This window comes from Triturus cristatus, chromosome 4_2 (assembly GCF_964204655.1).
Source record: "Triturus cristatus chromosome 4_2, aTriCri1.1, whole genome shotgun sequence".
In the NCBI taxonomy this organism is placed as follows: domain Eukaryota; kingdom Metazoa; phylum Chordata; class Amphibia; order Caudata; family Salamandridae; genus Triturus; species Triturus cristatus.
This window is the reverse complement of record NC_140586.1, coordinates 284,228,254-284,252,948: the sequence shown is the minus strand read 5'-3', so window position 1 is coordinate 284,252,948 and position 24,695 is coordinate 284,228,254. Positions and strand designations below refer to the sequence as shown.

General features: G+C 44.5%; 1 protein-coding gene across 1 annotated transcript in view; it reads right to left on the bottom strand.

The window, feature by feature from the left end:
* Positions 1-24,695, bottom strand: part of EDEM3 (ER degradation enhancing alpha-mannosidase like protein 3) — a 326,937-nt gene that overhangs the window by 53,691 nt on the left and 248,551 nt on the right. Inside the window, exon 17 of the mRNA XM_085601522.1 lies at positions 4,866-5,060. Within this exon, the coding sequence (XP_085457648.1) occupies positions 4,866-5,060 (195 nt within the window). The remainder of the gene's footprint in view (positions 1-4,865; positions 5,061-24,695) is intronic.

Genomic DNA, 24,695 nt, shown 5'->3' with positions numbered 1-24,695 from the left:
CAGTCTTGACCCTGCTCGTCATAACAGTCTACCCCGAACTGCCTGGCCGAGCATCCCTGAAAAGGAGCAGAAGCAACCCAGGAGCAGTTTCATCTTAATTAGGGCTCTTCAGCCAGGCATAGCTTGGTTCCACATCTGGGCACACAGGTCAAGTGCAGAAACAGGGTGATGGATGGAATGCCTGAATTAATATCAGCCATTGGCAACTGCTTGGGACAGCATCCCAATCCATCGCTTTCCTTCTGGCAGAGGTGAAACGGAAGCCTCCCGACAGGCTTCTGGGTTCCAAGCTAGACCCTCTTGAGGGTGCTGTTTGGTGCCAGGGATGTGAAAGGGGTAAGGGGTGGTCTTAAGGCTCCTGTCTTCAGTGGATGCTGTTGGGAAGGCGGAGGGTCATGGACTTTGACGCCAGAGCTCTCTTCTAGCGAGAACACCTCCTCATTGGAATCCCTGGCTGTGGCTCGGCTTCAAAGTCTTGTCTGTGGTAGAGACCAGGAGTTCCAACGCTGTGTTGAGGCGGCATGGTGACAGATGCGATGCATGAAGTTAGATGGTAGCACAAGAGTTTCTTATTACGGAAGGCGAGGCAAACTGCACAGTAGGACTTGTCATGCTCTGGGGACAGATTGAGGTTACACACCTGATGGAGTTCTGTTCATGGATGCTTGAGATGACACTTCAGGCAGTTCCGGAATGGAGTCCTTTCCATCACGGATGAAACATTCTTGGGCATTGAACTGCAGAGAAGCCCTGTGGAAGGGGGGGGGGGGTGGAGCCTTGAATGAGGCATGAGAAACTACAGTTATAAACCCAGACGAGAGTGCACAACAGATCTAGAGGAAGAGAAGTCTTGATGATTGTTAAACCAAAGAGTCTAGAGGATCCAAACAGGCCCAGCTACAACACCATGAGGCTTAGACCCGGAGCTCTGTGAGAACATGCCTATACCTGGAGGCGGGGGAAAAAAAGAAAGACAATCTAACAATGCAGCCGATGCCCATGTGCATTAGGTGGAGTAACTATGACCATGACACTAAGACTTCAACAAAGAAAATCAAGCTGCACAATTCCAAGCCCAACACTAGGTGCAAAGAGCATGTACAGCATGTGCATCTACAGCTACACATGCCACAAACATGTGGGCTTCCCCAAAAGTGATTTCAGACATGCTTTATGGATGGATTTGAAGTAAAGGCAAAATTAATGTACCACGATAAGGCACTCAGAATTTTGGTAGTGATCTACTGTCAACTTCCTCAGTACTCTGGGAATGAGGGTAAAGGAGGAAAAGCGTACACAAAGATATTCTTTTATATCATTGAAAAAACATTGCTATGGGCTCCAGTTGATGTAACCTGCTGGTTTTATGCTTACATTTCTTATTCTCCAGGGTGGTGAACAGATCTACAATTTGGCTGATTCCACTGTTGAAACATGACCCTGGTAGAGTTCCCACTTGAGACAATACGATAAAGCTTGACGGATTACATCTGCCTCAAAATTTTGCATCCTGGAAGATATTAGACTGCATTGTTCGCCTTACTGATGTCGTCTCAGTCCTACAGCATCTGTGCGTCTTCCGACAGAGAACAGGACCTCGCTCTTCCTTACTCTGGGATGTAGTACATTGAGATCCATCTGGATTAACACAGCTTGATTTGCTAAACTGGAGACTTAGTCGGATGGCACATATCTCTAGAATGTTTGCGAAGTTATCTCTCTGCCTGGGATCTGCGGCCTCTTGTGGACAGCTCTTGCACGTGTGCATCCTATCCTTGCAGCAACAGATCTGTTGTCTTAATTATCCTGTTTGTTGAAGACTGAAACAGAAGACCTGCTCTCAAGCTTTTATAGGAACCTTCATGACAGCAAGGCTTGTTCGAGCTGTCTGGTTAATTTCATTGAGTTGTTCTATGAGCTAGTCGCCTGTTTCAACTGAAGATCCAGCTTCTACCAAGTAAGTCTCATCCGAAGCCTACAGCTTTGAATCAGCCTGATCCAAGATGACCTGGGACAAAAGAGGGATGTGCATATCCTGACAGGCACTGACTGCTTCGAGCAAAATGCCTTTGCCATGGCTGGGCATTTTGTTATTCTTTCTTTCAAGATGAAAGCCTTCCCCAATTGATTATGCTGAATTGTCCCTAGGAATCGCAAACGTTTCACAGGATTAATGAAAAACTTTAGTGTTCAAGGTCAGTCCTAATGCCTAAAACAGACTGATGCAGGCTGCTGTAGAAGCACAGACCTCTTTCTTTTAGAGAGCCTTTACAAGACAGTCGTCCAAGTATGGCATTATAAAGGTGACCTTGTCTTTAAAGGAAGGCAGCAAATGGTGCCAGCCTCTTAGTAAAGGTCCAGAGTACAGACTTCAGTCCAAAAGGTGCCATGACATAATAATGCAGCCTTGCCACTGAAAAAATTAGGTTTTGCCTGTGATATGAATGTATCTGGGTATGAGAATAGGCATTATGGAGGTCCACGGAATAATTGGTTTTCACAAATTTGTTCAATTTTCTCAGATACAATATTGACCACAACTGGCCTGATTGTTTTCTTGACCCGAAAAGAACCTGAAGCAGCTTGCTTAAGCCAAGATCTTATCTGGTTTTCCAGGGATCATGGGTGAGGTGATCCCCACTTTGCCAATTTTTTGCAGTAACCTTGGAGCAGATCTCTTCATCAGGAGTACCTTTGTCCGTAGACCGTGTGTCTTGAACAAAAGTAAGGTCTTCCCTAGCCTCCATATTAAGAGAAGCTTCCCAGTAGGGCGGAGGTCTCAGAGCCACGAAAAAGAGTGAAAAGGGAGGGGGGGGGGGGGGGGGGGGCATCTGAACTGTAAAGTTCTTAGGGAGCATGCAACATTTGTTTCCATCTTGATGCTCTGCAGTGTCCAAAGTTCTTGCTTCGATTTCCTTCATGTTACAAAGTTGACTGAAGCCATCCCTGCCTGTGCAGGACTGCTGCCCCAACTAGTTGAAGGAAACTTGCATTGCAAACACACTGCAACGTCGAAGATTGCAGTTGAAGTAGCTGTACACTCCTTTATAATGGGTACTAAACTCTTCCCTTCTATACTCTCGCATAAGGGTGAAATATCATGCCACATCTTGCATTCATATCCTCCCATGAAGATCTAAGAATTAACATCTGTTATGGATATTGCAGCTAAAGAGCAGACTGACCTAAATAGTCTGTGCATCTACCTTCCATCTGTCTGGAGGAGCAGAAGCTGGAGTGACAGAGCTTTCTGATCTGCACTGGGTTGCCGCTACACTGATGGAGTCATGCTTCGGGTCACCAGTCACGCAAGTTTGCACAGATTCTGGGGGCCTGTTCTTCTTTTCAGATGCAAGTCAGGTTTTGTAGGCGATTTACTGTAATCATTATTAGGAATGACGTCTTCCACTCATGTCCATAATCATCATCATACTGCACTTCCCAAAAATGTCTGCCTTCTTCCTTATCAAACGTATAGTTAGATGTGCACAATGGCACCATGTCCCTAGGTATTGGTGGGGCAGGGCAAAAAGCTGTATCTGGCATACTGGGAGCAGGTAGAGGTCTCTCGTTTTGCAGAGGTCGTGGCAGCGGAGGTGTTGGCATCCAGGGAGGAGGAGGTAGCATTGGTGTAGTTGGTGGCCGAGGCTGCTACGAATGCAACCTCTGCAATGTGTTGATCATTTGTTGTTACAGCCATTAATGCAACAGGGACCTGCATCACAGCTGGGACCCTGTACAGACACCATGGGTAAGGAAGATTATAATTGGGCAGCCTGCGAAGTTCTGAGACTGATAGTCCTACTCCTTATGACATTCTACCTGTGAATAAAATTCAGCAATATATTGCATGTCCAAATGCTTTGACTAGAGGCTGTGTACAACATCTGTTACCGGTCGCTGTTGTAGAGGTAGTTCTAGTTGAGACCGGCATTGCATTCGGTGTTGAAGGGATAGTCAAAGGTGGTTTACTGGTCATTGACGACAGGGCACTGCCAATAGAGTTCACGGATGAGGTGCAAGTTGACGACAGGGTCTTTCTGGTCAACAGTAAGTCTTTGGTTTTCAAGAATTTAGGTGTCAAGTTTGACTAGATGTCAGAAGCACTGGATATTTAGTTCAGTTTTCTGCAAAATTTGTCCTTCGCCCTTTTTTAGTGCCCTTTTGGAAGAAGGGTTTTTCAGATTATTTGGACGAGCTAGATGCAGGCATAATATTCCACAGAGAAGTGGTCATCCCCCTGGAAAGGAGAATTTGTTTTTCCTTTCTTGGTCCTTAAGTCTCTTTGAAGAGAAGGCCTTACAGATATCGCAGTGAGATGAGTCCTGATTAGGATAAGACAATAAATTGTCTTACTATGAGTAGCATCATTGTCAGAAGTCCACCCAAGACCTGAACAGAGCGATCTTATCTCATTGTCAGCCAGAGTGTCAATAGGTGGCATTTGCCAGTCTTAGGATGAAAATACCAGGAATCTGCTAAACACAACTCACACACTGATGAGAGCTGAAGATGGGGCTTGCTGAAATCCAGGGAGGCCAAACGTTAGGCTGAAAAATTGATCAATTTAAAGCCAAACAGGTTTAGTCGGCAACATATAAAACTTTCATCAATTTACAGTAAAATCAATTACGCTGGCATTTCTCATTTTAACACTGCCCACTCTCCTGCGCTTCGTAGTTCAGAAAGTGCTTGAATTTGTGTTGATCTGTACTGGGAAGTGAACCTGTACAATGCATTGAAAAATATAAACATTCACATTACATCTCATAAATAATGGCTCTTTCTTACAAGGTTTAGGAGTACTTTTAAGGCAGAACTGCGTTTTCTCAGCAACAGAACTTTATAAACAGACTTCTACATACCCCCATTAAATATTTGGACAGGTCCATTCCAAACTGTGCTGGTCCCGCAGACAATACTACTCTCCCAAAAAAAGGGTGGGAGACAATTTGAACTGCACGAGGAGGCAGCTGTTGCTCCTTTTGTTGCTGGCTGGACAGTTCAATCATTTCTTGCATGAATCGTAAGCCATCTTCAGCATCCACAGAGCTTGCCGCCTAAAAGATATTTAATTTGTCTCAATGTTGCGGTATATGTTAAAACCATCAGGCTGCATGCTATGCCTGATAGACAAGAAAATCTAGCAAAAAAAAATATAATAGACTATGGAGTTTGAAAAGCTAAACAAAATCAGTACTAGTAATGCAGGCTGCACTGGAATACACGTTTCTGGAGCTCAATCAACCCCATTCGATTTTAGAAAAAAGATGTATGCTTCAGTAACAATAGGCATAAAGATAAGCTAAACTTCCAATTAATTTACCATTACGAATATGGATTGTAAAATACCGAACTAATGCCAGAAATGAAAGTTTCAAGCTCTTGAAACACTACTGTTCACAACAAGAGTGAGCCTTCGACAATGAAAGTCTTGGGCCACTATCTTGTGTTGATTCTGGCCGAATGCAATTGGATATTCTTGTTTTAATTTTTATTATGTTTTTTTTTTTTACTCTGGAGTACACCTTTTGACCCGCAACAGACCAGTTTACAATTTGTATTCCAAATCAATCATTTGGAATTTGCTTATTGCTTATATGACAGGAAAAGTTAGAATCAAAGACCTGTTCAACTTTGAACATTATGTGTACAGTGAACACCGTACAAAATTACAGACCTGGACTCTAATTACATTAAGCACATCTATCAAGTAATAACATTTTTATATCCTTCGAACAACCTGGTGTCACCTAGACTAGATTATGTGAATGATATAAATAGGATTGGACTGTAGACGCTTGATTCATCAGCAATTAGAATTGTATGTCTATAAAGACATAGGCCTATGCGAATGAAAAGTTGCTTGTAACCCTAATGATACCAGTTTGTTCTTCATCATTCATTTTCGCACCCTCTGCTCCCCAACCCCCTATTTTTAACATACAACAGACCGATAAATTCTATGTGACTTGTACACATTATGTTCCGATAATAATTAATTGCTGTTTCATTGGAAAGCGCTCAAATACCACTTGAAGTAGAGCTATAGAAGAAAACGGTAAATAAAAATAAAGCCATAAGCACAGAGTTGTCCAGCCCACATTCAGGTAACTCTACAAGAACACCTATGCCAGGCATAGCTCCCATAGCTTTTCCAAATCTTTCCCCATTTGTTTTAGTGCCATGGAGATCTTTTTCATACCCAATATGTCCCATATCATTTGGTGCCATTGTTTGTGATTGGGTATCCTGTTTGTGTCCAAAGCTCCAAGGATTGCCTGTTTGGCTGCACATAGGAGAATTGTTATCTTTTTCTTGGGGCCATAGGTGGGTATATAAATTTGTCATCAACCCTTGGATTATATACAATAGGAATCTCGGAAGTGGGCAGTCGTAGAATGCATCAATATCGTTCAGCATTTCCTCCCAGTACATAGTTAATTTTGCACAGTGGCAGAGCAAAATGCAAAAGTGAGACCAGAGCTCACTTTTAAATATAAATATATACACATTCATATTAAATCTTTTAAAAAGACTCATTTACAAATGAAACTAAACAATTTGCAGTCAAAAAAGAAATCAAATGTGCTTTTAAAAAAATAACCGAAATGAAGCTAGTGACCAGGAAAATCTTTCACATTTTTGTTAAACACATCGTTTGTATTCGGTCTCGCCTACGCAGTGCGCAGCATAGAGGAGACCTCTAGGAATCGATTCACCTTTTCGGGCAAAAACGTGCACACTTTGCATTGCTTTCAATGGCAACGAGTGCACGTTTGACGATTCCCTTGCGGGAGCGAGCTTTGAAACCATCTGTTTGTAATTAACTTTCAAACAGATGGTGCCCCTGCTCGCTCCCGCATGGGAAACGCTTTGTGGGTCTTGATTTTTTTTTTTTTGCTCGTTAGTTTCTTTAGGCACACTTCCCCCACTTTAAAATAGTTTATCTTCCGTCACGCTCACTGCCTCGGGCGCTTCTTCTGCTTGTTAATTTTTGCTACAGTGCTTCCTAACATCTCACTGTTTTTTTGTATTTTTGACCTGCCGCAGCTTACTTCTCTGCATTGCGCCTTCTTTGCGGACTCGAGCACATTTCAAGTTGTTTTTTTTTAAATATAATGATTACACCAGAAAAGCTGCAAGGGGCAAGATTTATTCAGTTCGAGTCTGGAGTTTGCGCCGGATTCTCAACATTTCTTAAAGAACATGAAATAATTTACCGCAACATGCCCATTATGTGAACACTCCGCAGAGATGTGTTCATTGTCGGCATGCATATTCAGACACTCAGAGCACTCTAAAACCATGGAAACCTGAAAGTGCTTTGCTGTGCACGGTTTCTTAAAATAATTGGAAAAATGTTTGGCAGCTAAACTTGACAATGCAGACCATCATGAAATTACAACTTGTCCCTTCAGTTCCCCCGGATCTTTAAATAAATTTCATAAGTTAGTCTGCCGGGACGCTTAACACTCTTTAAACTTTTTTTTCTAGAAACATTGTAAGCACTAAACGGCTTTTATTTTTAACCACCACACTTTACTGCAAATGTAATCACGGCCTCGGGCGCTATATTATTTATTTCAAAGCTGTATATTGCCCAACTGTATATATATATATAATGAGGGCCTTGTGCGCTGTATACAGGACCGTAATGTTAGTGCCTGTAAGGAGGGACGGGGTTGTGAGAGATTTTGGGGAGAAAGTCGCTTTGTATTTCGCGTCTGGAATGCTTTGTATCAAAAAGTATGTCAACAATCACTTTTACGTGTAAAACATATAATCTGATAATGCGGGTAAGCCATTTGTTTCAAAGAGCAATAAAGCAGTCAGATTGTGTAAAATTCCCAGTTTCAACTGGTTTCATATTACCGAATCTTGTAGAGGGCTCCCAACATGCACCGTATAAGGTCAGCTCCATGCCCCAGTGCCCCCAGACATCTAATGAGCTCTCAACAGGCTCAAAGTGCACGCTCGCCTGGTAAGTAAGTGTGCAGACGAAAAGTTTTAGCGGGACTGGTGAATCTATGGCTAGGTCAAACAGTCTAGAACACATGTTTAGCCCCCTCTCTACCTCCCTCTTGTTTTCATCATCCGCTCCCCCCTCTTTTTTATCCTTTCTCCGCCGTTCTTTTTCGCTCCAGACGTCTATTGCCTTCTGTCGCACGCCCGTCCTCCTCTTCACCTGCCTTTCTTCACCCACGCTTTCCTTCCCCATTCTTTCCGTCTCTCCTACTCTTTCCCCTAGCTGCCTCTTCTCTTCCACTCTTAACCCCCTACCCCCCCTCCCCCCTTTCCAGGGGATTAATTTTAACAGGTGTCTCACAGAACGCTTATAATGCGCCGCTCTTTTTTTCATGTTCTGCCCCCTCTCTACCTTCCTCTTGTTAACACATAATGACACTATATTACATGCAACATACATCCCACATAATACCACTCACTGGCACATAATTACATAACATATAATTACACTCCAATAAATGCAACATGAATAAGCTCCAAATTAAACCACTCAATGCCACATAATTAACACAATTACATTATACTACATACAACACACAACCCACATAATACCACTCAGTGCCACATAATTACATATCACATACTTACACACTATTCAATACAGAATCAATACAATCCACATAATATGACTCATTAACACATTAACACGCCACATAATTACACTATACTCAATACAATATAAATACACTCCACACAACACTCAAAACCACATAATTACACATCATTACACTCTACTAAATACAACGTACAACCAACATAATACCACTCAATAACACATAATTACATACCACATAATTACACTTAACTCAATACAACATTAATACAATCCACATAATATCACTCAGTGCCACATAACACAAAATTAAAAATACACTCAATATAATATACACACACTACACAACACAACACTCAGTAACACACAATTACACACCACATAATTACACTATACTCAATGCAACATCAATACACTACACATAATACAACTAAGTACCACATATAACACTTATTACAACTTTTCTACATAAAACACATCAGCCACAATACTCTACAACATAGCCAACACTTCTAAATAAGGTCCCAAAAGCGAGACCTATTGGCTATGCCAATGCTTGTTTAAGATTACTGCAGAATGTCCTTATTTTTCCCTTTTCTCCTCTCCCCCTGGCAGTCATAAATTAAAAAGGTAGACCGTGTGAATGTGAATCACAATTTTGAAAGAACAGGTCTCCAATTTAGGGTTTAGGTAGGAGTATCAGTAACTCAAAGTATTCTCCACACTGCTAAAGCCTCTACTATGTGTATGTTTCCCCGATCAGAGAGTCACCTCAGCCTAATCATTAATTAATAGATTCAGGAACAATTATGGTACAAGCCACGTGACCATGCAGATGCCCTTTGACAGGTATTCAAGCAATGGGCCCAAAATCGCTTTGAACTTTTTGTAGTGTTTGCTCCAAAATCTCCCTATTGCTAGTATATTTTACAACCAGAGACACCACAGTGAGGTAGGTTATGTTCTTTCTTTTTACAATATGCAACTAAGGCGGTTTTTGATGACCCCAAGCAATTACACATCAATAGGTGGTCTGCAATACAAAAACCAGCTCTGAGGCGGAGAACCAAACTTGCATTTCATGGCAGCTAGAATTTCCACCCAGTAGAACTTAATGTGTGTGTGGTCCCACCATGTGTGCCTAATGAGTACAAATACAAGTCAAGGACCGTATAAACAACCTCCCTGCCTGAGATGCTATTAGAATTTCTAGAGATGTCCTGCCGGAGAATTTTCCATTGCCCCTCTTCTACCCCCAGGCCAGGATATTGTTCCAATGTGACTTACAGTTGGGTGAAACTCGGGGTGGGGCACTCAAGGAGGCAGCTATACTTATCTGTCCCTTAGCGCGTCCATCCGTTTTCACAAATGTTTTGAACGGGGTTACCACTCGAGTTGTATCTCGTTGAATGGCTACGTTTATCATCCGGAGCCTCAATTGAGTATATTGGTAACAGTAACTTTCGTATTGGGTGAATATTTACTTACATTATTAGTAGGACAGGAAGTCCGGTTCATGGATGATATCAGAAATAGCACAGCACTACCTTTTTTCCATGAATTAAATTGACATTGTGCTAGTGCTGGCACGAAGGCAGGCTTATAGTGGAAAGAGGTGTATGAGGAAGCAAAGGTTGTCAAACTACAGCATTCTTTAAGGGTATACAAGACTGTTAATGAAGTGTCTGGCAGTTCTAATGTAGGCATTAGGTAGTGTCCAACTTACCTGGCATTTCAAACTAAATTCCATATAGTTAAAGGTCTGCCCAAAGCAGCACTAGTTACATGCGCCCATAATTTATCTGTCTCTCCGAGAGGCAAGTCTGTGATGACACGCTCCTGTGCAAACCTATAGTAAACTAGGATTTGGATAAGCCTGTCTTGTCATACTGCTCTGCCTGGTCAAATTTAACATCATATTGAGTTCTGCAAAGAACTCTTTACAGATCCGAATCAGGAGGGTCTGAAAAAGATATAACACCCATAATAATATATTCATCTTGATTGTGTTAATTCTGCCAAACGATGGCAGAAAGATAGGAGACCATCTTTGATAATCACTGCGCAGAGGCGTAAGAAGTTTTGAGGCTATTGTCATCGTCTACATCTGAGTAAGGGTTAAGTTCAAGATATCCAATTTTGTGAGGTTTATCGTAAAGCCGACCATAAGTCGCCACTATAGCTGTAGCATAGAGTTATTTGGTGTTCCATACTTAGGAACACATAGAAGGGAATAATGCGATTTTATGCTCATCTTGGCCAAAGGGAATGCCCATTATACTTCACTCTGTTCTTCTCTGTGCTACAAAAGGTTCAATGAGGAGAACAAACTGAGGAAACGAAGAATCAGTACCCTTTCTGTGTGACTTTATCCAGACCAAAGTGAATGGGCGTAAAAGCTTCCTTTTCACTGGAATATTCGAGGAGGAGACCTGGTAGCTGGCCATCACAGAAGCAAAGGTAGGTCCAAACATGAATCTGTGCAAGGTTTGTGAGAGGAACTGCCAGTACACGTGTCTGCATCTACTTTAACTAATGCTATAGGCTTGTAACAGGCACATCATTTTACATCTTTCTCAGCTTTGGTTCTAGGGTAATATGCGCCTCTCACATTGTTGGAGTAAAGCTCTTCCCAGTGTTAAAAAAGTAGATCTGTCTCATCTGCGTGTTTGATCAGATTTAATGCCTGTTAACATTTTCATTTTTGTAATGGGTGCTTCAAGAGCTTCCCACTGGTCTAGTGATATTCATGGGAAGATGATGGATGATAAATAGATTGCTTCTCTTCTGATAAGGGCTCAGGCGTGTTTAAGGTTGTGTAATAATAAGTAAAGACTTGTCATCAGTAAAGACTAATTGCCCGTGAGGGGTTGTGTGTTCCATGTTTTTTTTCTCTAGCTTGTACTTCAGTATTCTTGCATGGTGTGTTCCCAAATTGTTATCTTGATCATCCGTGAGACTTTTTGAGTCTGAGGAAGATTCCACCTTATTAGGTACTATGGCATTTCTCGTACTGTTCAAGGCAATGGCTTTAAGATGCAGAAGTCTAGTGGGAGTCTCTTTCAGCACCCTCTCAGCCCTTGTGAATTTTTTCTCTATGACTTTCTCGTTGCACTTTGGCCTCTTCAAATTAGCAATTGCCCCAATACATTTGCTGTGTCAGGCCACCGTGAAGACATCAAGCGTGCATGCAAGAGCCATTTCGACCAGTGGTTTAGTATGGCAGTCCGATTCCAGCTCTGGGTCCCCAAGTAATGCAGGAAGAAATACCCAGCTTCCCTCAGGTATTGGCCAGTGGTCCCAAGAGATCGCTCTATAGGAGCAGGATCTGTGTATTATTTGGTGTATTTTGGTATCATGTATGTAGGAAAGTTGATTATTATGTGGAATGGCTGGGTAGCCTTACCATGTAATATTTTCACAATACCCCAAAGAGGGTCTTTGGATTCACATTAATAAATCCTTAGCTCAGTCCAGTTAGAGTGGCATAGAGCAGTCAGGCTTTACTAGAGGAACATTTTAAAGCATTTTATAATACCATTATGGTTCATAAGTAAATGATACGACTCAATACAAATCTGACACCAATTTATTTTTAAAAAGTGTCTTTTATCTTAATTTTGACACCAAAATGGAGAAACTAGTATACATATAAGTGAAGTAATGGATTTTCAAAGCAATATAAAAATCAAGCATTAAAATACAGGTGAGATTTAATCTTTGCGGTCAATGGCAAAAACTACTAGTGACAATCCGTCACTTAGGGGTTGGGTTGCCTTGTACCCTTGAAGGGTTAAGGTGGTGCGGGTCTCAGGACCAGGCTCCAACAGTCAGTTCAATTTTACCTAGCCTGTGGAGTCAGGTCGCAGAGTTGTCCTGACTGTCTGTGGTGCTGAATGGGACCCATGGTAAAGCTGCTTTTGACCACTGGGACAGTGCTGCTGAAATGAAAATGCAAAAACACCTGATCGGGGTTGTTGCCGACGTCGCAGGTGTTGTGGAATGCCCACATAATGCAGCGTCGAGTTAAGGGGTCGGTTACCGGCTGGTGACCAACATGCCTTGGTAGCAGTAAAAGTAACAAAAAGTAACTTCAACGTCTGGATGTCCAGGGGAGAGCAGTAGCAGCTTGAAACTTCAGGGAAGGCTGGACTACAACTCCCACAATGCACTACACCTGGATTGGACGATCCCTCGGAGGGCCCATTGGCCAGCAATTCTTTAGTTCCTAATTGTTGTTTTACCTGCAGTTTGCAGGGGACTAGTGCCACTAGCCTAAGGGAGTCCAAGGGTGCTTCTGGCTTCTACAGTGGTCCCTCTGCCAGGGAGTGCAGAGGTTTGGACGAGGGTAGTTTACTCCGTTCCAGTTCTGTTGCCTCAGAGACACTGTATCCCTCTTTTGCCTTGGTGCAGTGGGCGACACAGGTCTCCTCTTGGTCCTTCTTTGAAGTAAGTTGTTCAGATCTGAGGATCTGTCATGGGGGCCCTTAAATCCTAGATTTAGGGGTGTGGGAGCTAGTAGCCAATGGGCAGCTCGTCCCTAAAGCCAATCCGCCCCCGAGGAGACCACATCCGGGAGATTAGGTCACTTTTTCTACCCACAACATATTTCTGCTCCCCTAAAGATGGTAGAATTCTATTTTATGTGTACAGATCAGGCGGCTCACCCTGGAGATGTAGCCAGCCTCCCTGGAGGTGTACACCTCCTGCATACCTCATTTCCCACTGTCCAGGGTGCAAGCGAGCCTGGTACAAGGGGAGGGCTGTGTCCACTTCAGAGGGATGGCCCAGATGCATATTAGAGGCTGTTCAGCCTTTGAAGCTCACAGCTCTGATGTGTCACTTTAAAAGCCTGCTGGCGAAGGGGTGACCTCACTTCCTGCCAAGTCTTTGTTCCCGACTCCTGGGAGTGTGCACACTGCCTGGCAGGTAATCAGAATCCTCTCTTGCAGGCGTTGGAAAGTGCGGGCTGGTCAGCCAAGGCAAAGTGAACCTGGGGCAACCAGGTGGGCAACATCTAAGGTGCCACCTGTGTGCATGCCAGTCTTCCCTGGACACCAAATGCATTTCAGGGGAGAAACGGCACATTGTTCGACACCAAACTAGAAATATTTAGGTGTTACCCTAAGGGAGCTAGCAACCCAGGTCTGCCAGGGGGCAAACTATCTGTGAATTGGGAACACCGATTCACACAACAGTTTTAGGGAAAGAGCGCTGGCACTGGAGCCTGGTTGGCAGGCTTCAGAGCACGGCCAGGGTAAAAAACCAGCATTCAGTAGTCCAAATGGGAACAAAAAGTGGAGGGACATCTGCAAAAAGCCCTGTTTTCTTACAGTGTACAAGGGGCAGGATCAGTAGATACTGGAGGTTTGAAATATTCTCCATGGGTCTCTCAAACCCAGTGTCCATAGAGTACCTTTTAGTTTTTTTTAGTTTTTTTTGTTTTTAAAAGGTTCCCGAGTGAAAAGTACCTACACCTCCTCTATCTTTCGTTGGTTCCCTAGCAGGATTCGGATCTTCAGTTATAATCAGGTCTCTTCCTAATAAACTCTGCAAGGACACTCAAACCTGATAAAGATGGCATTCCAGCCTGAGTTTTAGGCATTTACTGTGGCTATTGCAATTCGGCTGCCTATTAAGTGTCCTGGTACCATAACATACCTGTCCTCCTTATGTGCTTTTTGGGTTAATGGTTTTAAGCACAGATCTATGAAAGAAAAGGGCTACCCTCATTGTGTTTTGGCTGATGAACGAAATGCAAGAGGGCATAGCTTATGTCTGAGGAGGTGTTTGCCTTGCTTCTGCATATGAATGTCCTGCAGGGCTAGTACACTGAACCTTCCCTCAGAGAGGAAGCACCATATTGTTGTCCTCTCATTTGGAGAGTTAAGCCCCTTTATATTTAATGATATCAACCTAACCTTCATGTGCATTTAGAATAAAAGTGGATATTACATGTGGCAGGGTGTCCATCAACTAGCCTTTTTTTCAGCATACCCTTTACTGTAACAATACTGAACTCTAGCCCGTGGAGGTCTGTCCAGCTGTCTATGAGCCTCCTTACATTTCCCCTAAAAACCAACTAACTGAAAAACAATTATTGATTTAACAAAAATTCAAAATGAAAAAGAAAGAAACATGGGCCAGTGTGAGTTGTGGACCCCCTCAATCTGGGGATAAACCAGAGTGGACCAGATTCAGTGTGGCTATGTGTAGAATGGTGCTCCTGGGACTTCTTCATTTTATAAAAAAGATTTTGAGGAGTACAACCCCTACCACCTGCTTCCATTCTCCTTCAACCTAGGCAGAAAGAAACTTCTAATACCACTCAGCTACTGTTAAACTACAAATACAAAGTTCTCTAATTCTTGTAGCTGTTTAATCTGTTGTTGTGCACTGGTTTTTGTTTATGATTCTGGTGGCATCATCACCAGCCTCGCCTACATTATCTGAAGGACTGCAAGGGTCCTCATTGTTCACCCGAAGATGGACACCCAAAAGGTGTGTGGCTCTGTACCTTTCTGAGAAATGGGATGTCTTGTTCTGGTTTCAAGGAGAAGCCAAACGAAGCGGTACCTGCTGTGATCATTCCAGAGCTTCTCTGTGAATGGACAAAATTGATGGCAGTGTTAGAAGACTGCTGGTGCAAAGTTGTGGTCTGAGGTACAATATCATTGTTGTGGAATGAGACATACTCTGCTCCTCGCTGTAGTAGGAACCTTTATTTTTCTTTAAAGCTTTCATATTTGGCAAGGATCTCTGGGCCTTTTCACTTAACCAGTTTGTTTTGGGCCTTTTGGTTGGCACTTTTTATGAAGACCTCTTGATGGTCTTCTCCCAATATGGAAAAGAAAAGGCCAATAAGGAATGCTTCAAGATCCATTCTAACAGCCCCCTCCGTCAGGCCCCTCATCTAGATATGGTCTCATCTAAAAAAAATTCCTCAATCTTCACATCTGAGTTGCAAGTTCTGCTTGTGATCACAGGGTGGCTAGAACTGAACTCATGGACGATTAGTTTGTCACCCGTCATTCAAGCTGGGCCTCAGTATTAACCATCTCCACCCCTACAGAGCTTACGTCAGTGCTTCGAGGTGATCCATGTAATTGCCCTTTCCCACATGACAGGCACCTGTTGCAATGGTCTGTGTTAGGATGTCTTGATAGAATGGAACACCCATTTGATTGGCAACAGAAGAGAACTATTGGATCACAGAACGAGATTGGATTAATCTGTCTCCCCAGGAGCCTGGAAACTAGCACCACTGATCTTCTAGACATCCTAGAAGGAAGCCCATTTGTAGTTTGGTATAACAAACTAATAATATGTAAGAAGCCACTTACCTCAAAAGAGGATTGCTGTAGGATTTGATGTCCTTATTGGATTACGACAATTCAGTCAGACTGATAGAAATCTAAGCTCTTAAGGATATGCTTTTTCCAGCCTGCCTAACACAGACAAATTATTCAACTGAGATTTCTACTGATTTCGTATGATTACTGTGCAAAACTAGATGGTGCTTTCAGGCTTCAGACTAGTCTGAGAAACATTTTCCCAAAAATGGCCATTCAATTCCACAAGGTGACACCACACTGGTCCAGCCACTTCTCGGCTTCCATACATGGAGGCAACAAAATATTTAAGTCTCCAACCAAAGTGCTGTAGACAGTCAGCATATTTGCATAACTTGGGGATTTACTAATCACAGCATTAGCTCACAGGGGAAAAGGGAAGAGTGATGAGGAATCTGTGGGAAGACTATGTACCACCAGAAATATCGCTACTGAAGGTAGTTAACTTTTTTCCCCAATGGATTCATTTTCCCACCGATTCCTCGCCCTATTGATGAGTTAGGCAGAACCCCCCTGGGAGATGAGAGTAATAATGGTAAATCAAGGATATCATGCAATACAGCTCGATCAACTTATCTGTCACTATATGCCAAAGATGTGAGGCCTCATCACAAAGTGTTTGATATGTAAGGCTGTAGTACTTTGCAAACGTATAGCTTATTTTCTTGCTTCAATGTCTATACAATAATGTTCACTAAACACATTTGGCTGACCATATTGAGGTATATAGACACCTTGCCAAGTTAGGTTAATGTAGTCCTTTTTTGGTGTAGCATGTCACTCTTGGTTTTAGCTACATTTGTGTTTCCCCTATTTAGTAGCATAAATGAATTATTTTTGCAATGCATCTTGCAATATTGTCCTTGGGTATAAGTGTTACCAATACAAGTGGGGCATGAGCAACAAAGAAGTGCTTACCTTTTCAAATATTGTTTGTCTCCTGTATGTAATACATTACAGCTCTTATCACATCTAATATATACAAAGCTCTAACTACTACAATAACTATTTTGAAAGAAAGACAGTAATTGTATAGACATATTGACACGGAAGGTGAATCTACAGAAGATTTAAAAAAAAGATGGATCTGTTCTTATTAATACTGTGTCCTTTTGAACAATTAAACATGGCTTTTCAACTGTTAAAGCCTGTAATCCAATAACCCTTCATAAGGAAGTGTTTGCTATTAGAAAAGATTTCTTTAAGGCCTGTAATGCTGTAAATTCACAGTTCTGCCAACTCCAGCCATCTAATGTTAGGCAACTTGTTTTGCTTTGAAGATGTTTTGAGTGACAAGGCCAGTTGTGACTCTTCCCCTAGGCCACAATGCATTGGGACTAAGAATCCACCTTGATTTCTGCTCAGCGGGTGAGTAGTGTAAGCGGAGTCAAGTGTCTAAGACAAGTTTACTGTGCATTGTGAATTGTAAGCTGAAAATAAAAAGCCAAATATCTGTGGTCATCGCTGGCTTCTAGGGAGGAAGCTGTGCACACATGACCTTTCAATACTACTCGTTATGAACAAATGGTTACAGGATAACATTTTTCACATGTGACTATAGATACACATGCTCTACATAAATTGTAAAGCAGTTTCTCTCCAAAGTGGTGGCTATGAGCATATGTTGCAGATGTTGGATCATGGCTGTTAACAGTCTGGCTAACTAAAACCTGTTGATGGGTTTGTCAAGTTCACACAGTAGTGTTTAGTGAATGGTTGTGGTGCTGACTAGATGGCAACTTACAGATTGTCTGCTAAAGGGATTTTAGCTAAGAATGTCACAGTGCCTCCTTTTTGGCCATGGAATGTATTCTAGGGTAAATAGTGCACGCTTGGATTTGATCTGTATGCATTTACCAATCCATTTCGCGTTGCCAGCTTTGAGATGAAACATCCTATGTAAGGTTTAGCAAAGGCTACAAAAACCTTCCTCTTTTGATGTAGTAGAGAAGGGCAGTTTAACAACTAGGGTGTGTAAACCCATCCTCTGAGTCTGGGTATGGGAAGATGTGCAGCTCAATGGTTTAATATGAGAAGGTGACACTACCTTTGGCAGGATTTTAGGATTTGTTCTAAGGACTATCCTCTCTCTATGGACTTGAATGAAAGGTTCTTCTATGTTAAAGCCTGCAACTCACTGATGCATCTGAGGGAGACAATTGTTATCAGGAAGGAAACTTTCCAAGGCAATAACTGCACATCACAGGAGAGGAGAGGAGTACTTCAAAGGGTGGACCAGTGAGCCATGCAAGAATTACAGTTATTCCCCACTACTGTTCGCCTTAGTATTGGAGCCCCTAGTGGTGTGGATTCGGAGAGACCCTGTGATAAAAGGACTGAAGTGGACGGAGGGATGGGAAGATCGTATCTCGCTGTACGCAGATGACATATTACTATACATGACGCAACCGGAACGGTCCATTAACTGCCTACTCGACATTTGTGAATCCTATGGTAGGGTCTCCGGCTATTTAATCAACTGGGCGAAATCAGTGCTATATATTCCAAAAGGCCCTCCACCACCATTGCCCAGGGGAGTGACGCTACAGATTGCCGAGGAGGGTTTTAAATATCTCGGTATCAATATTACACCTAGTCCTGAGAAATTCATTGAGCACAATCTGCTTCCGTCCCTGAGCGATGTCAAAAGCTGGCAATCACTCCCATTGACGCTACTAGGGAGGGCTGCGTTATTTAAAATGATGGCTCTCCCTCGTTTCCTATTTGCACTACAAAATACACCCTTTCCGGTCCCGAACTCTTATTTCAAGTCCATTGAGGCGGAGATGGGCCACCTCCTGTGGGAGGGTAAACCGCACCGCATAGCTCTGTGCAAGCTTATGCGGAGCTGGTATGACGGCGGAATTGCTCTGCCCAACGTTCGATTATATTATTGGGCCTCTCAGCTCATTGTAATTAATCAATGGCTACAAGCCCCGCAGGACGAACCAGCTTTACGCATGGACAGGCACATTTTGGGTACGGATGGAATTCTTAGCGCCCTGTACGATAAATCCCCGAAAAACAAACTGGTCGGCCCCACGGCTCCCACCGCGCAAATATGGTACACGGCGCAATGGGCGCTGAGATGGGAAGGGGTGATCACTAAACATATGCCACTGTGGGATTCCCCAGGTTTAGCAGGCTGCGTAAGAGTAAAGGATTCGCAAGATGGGACCTCATAGGCATTTCCAGGGTCGGTGACCTATGGAAAAAGGGCGAGGTGGTCCCTTTCGTGCAGCTGCAGGCGACATACCAACTGGCGGGGACGGAACAGTATCGGTTTCTGCAAATACAGCATGCACTGCTGAAGGCCATACCTAAGGGAACTGACCTACCAGAGTCCTCTCCACTTGAGGATCGTTTGCGGACGGACCAACTAACCACAAAGGCTATTTCACTAACATATTGGAAGCTGGTTAACAACCAGAAGGATCCCACAACTAACCTAAAGGAGAAATGGGAGGCAGAGGTGGGGGAAATGGACAAACAGGACTGGCAGGAGGCACTGGTGTCCCCGTGGGAGGTGGCGACCTATCCAGAATGAAGCTTGTGCAACTTAAAATACTACACAAGACCCACACTACATAAAATAGGGAGGGCGGATACACCGCTCTGCTTGGGGGGTTGTGGTCTCCAGGGTACTTTCTATCACACCATATGGGAATGTCCCTGCATTACTCAATACTGGAGGGCAGTTATGGCCACGGTCTCCCGGGTACCCATGTGTGTTGTATCTAAATAAGATAGACTGTAACAGATACAGGTAGCCGTGGAGGCGGGTGGGCGTGTGTAGATCTGCAGCTTTACATGCCAAGAACAGATGCATTCTGGTAAGTAGCATATTCCGTTCAAGGCATATGAGCTGCAGATTACACACTTTTGCATAGACTATATAGCAGTTCCCAACCTTAGTGGCGACCACCGGTATCTGTTGCAGTGGTTTGAAATAGTGTTTTTAGTACAGCCTGGCCCACACTAGCTTGTTTTGCACATCTACACAGTAATGTTTAGTGAAAGTGTGCGGTGTTGAACATGTAGCTGCCTTGCAGATATCATCTAATGGGATGTTCCCTAGAAAAGGCATAGAAGCCCCTATCTTTCTTGTAGAGTGGGCTTTAGGGGGAACAGATAGCGTGCGTTTTGCTTTGTGGTAGCAAATCTGTATGCATTTTACAATCCACCTAGCTATCCCTGATTTAGAGATGGGTTGCCTTTATGAGGTGGAGAGAAAGAGACAAACAGTTTTGTCTTTCTGTAAGGTTGTGTTCTCTGGATATAGTAAAGCAAGGCCCTTTTAACATCCAGTGTGTAGAGCCCTTTCTGCAACAGTTTGAGGTTGCGAGAAGAAAACCGGTAATTCTACCGATTGGTTTAGATGAAAGGGTGAGATGACTTTGGGTAGGAATTTTGGGTTGGTACGGAGGACAACCTTGTTCGGGTGCATTTGGAGAAAAGGTTCTTGTATAGTAAGTGCTTGTATCTCACTGACCCTTCTAAGGGAGGTGATGGCTACAAGGAAAGCTGTTTTCCATGTGAGGAATTGCAGTTCGCATTTATGCAAAGGTTCGAATGGCGGTCCCATTAGCCTTGTGAGAACTATATTTAAGTTCCACACAGGTGAGGGTGGCACTCTGGGGGGAATTATTCATTTTAGGCCTTCCATGAAGGCTTTAATGGCAGGCACTCTGAAAAGTGATAGGTGCTGTCTGTTTTGTAGGTAAGCGGCAATTGCTGCGAGGTGTAGCCGAATGGATGTATATGCTAGGTTACATCTTTGTAGATGGAGTAAGTAGCATATGATGTGCTGTATGGATGCGTCTAGAGGGTTGATTGTGTTGTTATGGCAATACACAACAAATCTTTTCCACTTGGCAGCGTAGCAGGCTCTAGTGGTAGGGCGTCTAGCTTCTCTGATAACGTTCATACAGTCGGGGGCAGGTTAAGGTATCCGAATTCTAGGATCTCAGGAGCCAGATCGCAAGGTTGAGCTGAGCTGGGTCCGGGTGTCTGATCTCTCCATGGTTATGGGTTAGGAGGCATGGTGAGAGGTGCAACTTTTGATGTGGCACTACCGAGAGTTCCAGCAGCGTGGTGTACAACGGTTGTCTGGCCCATGTTGGAGCTACTAGGATTAGTGTGAGGGAGTGCTGTTGTAGCTTTCGCACCACTAATGGAATTAGTGGGAGAGGTGGAAAGGCGTATGCAAATTTGCCTGACCAGTTCATCCATATCGCATTGCCTTTGGACAATGGGTGTGGGTATCTGGCGGCGAAGCTTGGGCATTTTTTGTTTTCGTGGGTGGCGAATAGGTCTATCTGTGGATGCCCCCACATCTGAAAGAACTGGTGAAGAACATGCGGGTGAAGTTCCCACTCGTGGATCTGCTGCGTTTGTCTGCTGAGCAGATCTGCCATGGTGTTTTGGACTCCTGGGACATGCTGGGCTAGGAGAAAAATTTTGTGTGGAATTGCCCATCTCCATATGCTCTGTGCTAGTTGAAAGAGCTGTGTCGAGTGTGTGCTGCCTTGTTTTTGAATGTAGTACATGGCGGTCATGTTGTCTGTGCGAATAAGGACTGCCTTGCCTAAAATATGTGTGTGAAAGGATTTTAGGGCTAGAAAGATTGCCAGTAACTCCAGATGGTTGATGTGGAGTAACTTTTGTTGCGGAGTCCATGTGCCCTGCACTGTGAGGTGTAGTAGATGAGCTCCCCAGCCGGACAGCGATGCGTCTGTTGTCAGGATTATTTGTGGAACCGGGTCCAGGAACGGTTGACCTCTGGAAAGATTTGTGGTGTTCCACCACTGCAGAGAGCGATGGGTGCGACCGTCTACCAACACCAGATCTGTCAGTTGCCCCTGGGCCTGGTTCCATTGGCGCGCTAAGCACTCTTGGAGTGGACGCATCTGGAGTCTTGCATGAGGCACTATGAAAATGCAAGAGGCCATCATCCCTATCAGTTGCATAAACACTCTTGCTGGGAGGGAGTGTTGAAGTATGAATTTTTGACGCAAAGCCTGAATGCTTGCAATCCTGGCCGGATTGGGGTAGGCTATGGCTTTTCAGGTGTCTATGGTGGCACCGAGGTATTGCTTTATGTGGGATGGTGTTAGCTGGGACTTTTGGTGGTTCACCGTGAAGCCTAGTTGGTGAAGTAGTTGGATTGTAGTGACGGTGTGGTGTACACATTGGTTGTAGGACGCGGCTCTTATCAGCCAGTCGTCCAAATATGGGAAGACGTGAATGTGCTGTCTTCTGAGATGTGCCGCCACTACCGCTAGGCACTTGGTGAATACCCTTGGTGCTGTTGTGACTCCGAATGGGAGCACCTTGAACTGGTAGTGTTGCCCGTCCACTACAAATCTGAGGTACTTTCTGTGGGCATGGTGTACCGGAATGTGAAAGTATGCGTCTTTCAAGTCCAGTGTGGTAAGAAAGTCGTTCTGGGAGAGGAGCGAAAGTACCTGCTGAAGTGTTACCATGTGAAAATGGTCCGAATGTATTTATGTGTTTAGAGGCCGGAGATCTAAGATAGGTCGTAGAGTCTCGTCTCTTTTTGGTATCAGAAAATATAGGGAGTAGACCCCTACATTTTGCTGATTGGCGGGGACCTGTTCTATCGCCTCTTTTTGTAGGAGGGAGATTACCTCCTGTTTTAGTAACGTGGAATGTTCTTGTGAAATTGGGCGTTGCCTGGGTGGAATGTTGGGGGGGTAGATGTGAGTTCTAGGCAGTACCCTGAACAAATAATTTGGGTCACCCATCTGTCTGATGTGATGGACTCCCAGACGTGAAGGAAATTTTGTAGTCTGCCCCCGACCGGAGTGGGATGGTCTGGAGGGAGCAGGGGAAAGTCATTGGGTAGGCGGTGTGGCAGAGCGGGCGGTATTTGTTTTGCCTCTGCCTTTGTTATTGCCTCTATAGCCGCCTCTTTGATAACCCCTTGTGAAGGTGGATTGAGCAGGGGATTTGTAGGACGTAGACGCGCTATCTGAGGAGTAGCCTCTGCCCGTGCCCCGAAAGGAAGAGCGGCGAAAGGAGCGCCTAGGAGGGTGTGACTGTAGGGCTCCCATAGATTTTGCCGTATCTGTGTCTTTCTTCATCTTCGAGGGCCTCATCTACCTTTGGACCGAATAGATGTTCTTGATCAAATGGATGGTTTAATATGGAGGCTTGTACCTCAGGTTTAAATCCTGAAACTCTCAGCCAAGCGTGGCAACGGAGGGGGGCACTAGTGTTAATGGCCCTGGAGGCTGTGTCTGCTGCGTCTAAGGCACAGCGTATAGAGGTGTTAGTTATGGTCTTACCCTCTTGAATTAATTCAATGGCCCCATTTTTGTATTTTTCTGGGAGATGGTGCATGATGGTTTCTAGTTCATCATAATGCGCTCTGTCGTATCTGGCCAATAGCGCTTGAGTGTTGGCGATACGCCATATATTGGCTGCCTGTGACGCAGTGCGTTTTCCTGACGCGTCCAGGAGCTTTGACTCTGTCAGGAGGTGGTGCTTCGCCTGACGCCTGGGAATTTGATCTCTTCTTTGCAGTGGATACCACTAGGGAATCCAGTGGCGCTGGCCCTTTGATGTAGGCAGGATGCGTGGGTTGAGGACCCTAGCCCTGACTGGGTCTTTAAAAACCTCTGGCGCATGTTTTATTACCCCTTTGAGCATAGGTAGTATAGAAGTAGACCTATGTGCAGTATCAAAGGTGTCTAGGAGGAAATCTTCCTCTACTGCGTCAGTGTGTAGCTCTACCCCGTGATAATGTGCCGCCCTCTGAAGTAGGTGGTGAAAACCTAATGAGTCTTCTGGTGGAGATGGCCTGGATGGATAAAGGTCATCTTGTGGGACATCTGGAATGTCTGGATTATTATAATCATCCCATGGGTCTGGGGATCCTGTAGGGGTGGGGTCTTGTGGCACATCTGCTGGGTCGTAGTATGGGTCCCCCTGATCATCATGGTCTGGAGACGGGGTCGGAGAGCGATGAGGCAGGGGTGGAGAAGGCGGAGGTGGAGAGGGTGGAGGAGGTGGGGAAGGCACTCTGAAAGGGGAGGTAGTACAGTCTTTCCTCTTTGGAGGTGGAGGTGGAGCTGGTTTGTCCAAATGTCTCTTTTTAGAAGACAGTGCCAAATGTCCAGTTTTTGGATCCTTGGTAAGTGTCTTTTGCAAAGGATCCGGTGTAAATAGTTCTTGCGACACTGGCTGTTCGGTCAGCGCCAAAGTTTTCGGGGCCGATTGCTTTTTAGGTTTGTCTGTGCCGTGCTTTTTTGGAACCTCCGATTTTTTGGTCGGCGTCGAGACAGGCTTCGGCGCGGGAGTGTCGGTGCCGAGGGCCTTATGATGTTTGGTCGTCACCGAGAGGCTGGGTTTCGACACCGAGGGCTTTGGTGCGGAGCTCGGTGTCGAGGTAGAGGCCTATCTCTTCTTCGGTGCCGAAGTGTGTTAATCGGCACCGCTGGCAGGCTGGCTCGAGCCCGAGCCGCCGGAAGGCTTATTAGGCTTCTTCACCGGGCCCGAAGGTGGGGTGTTCGAAGCAGTGTCTTTGGTCTTGCCTAGGCCCGGAGGCGAAGGCGTGATCGAAGCTTTTTTGGGTGTTGGCGCGGGTGTGGGAGGGGGTATTTTACTCACGACCCTCTGCGCCGGGGTGATGTCCTCCACATCCGAGTCGTCTGCTTCGGAAGCACTGACTAGGTCCTCTTCGGTGTGCTGCTGTCCCGGAGCTTCGACGTCGTCCCCGAAGATGTCGACTGGAACGG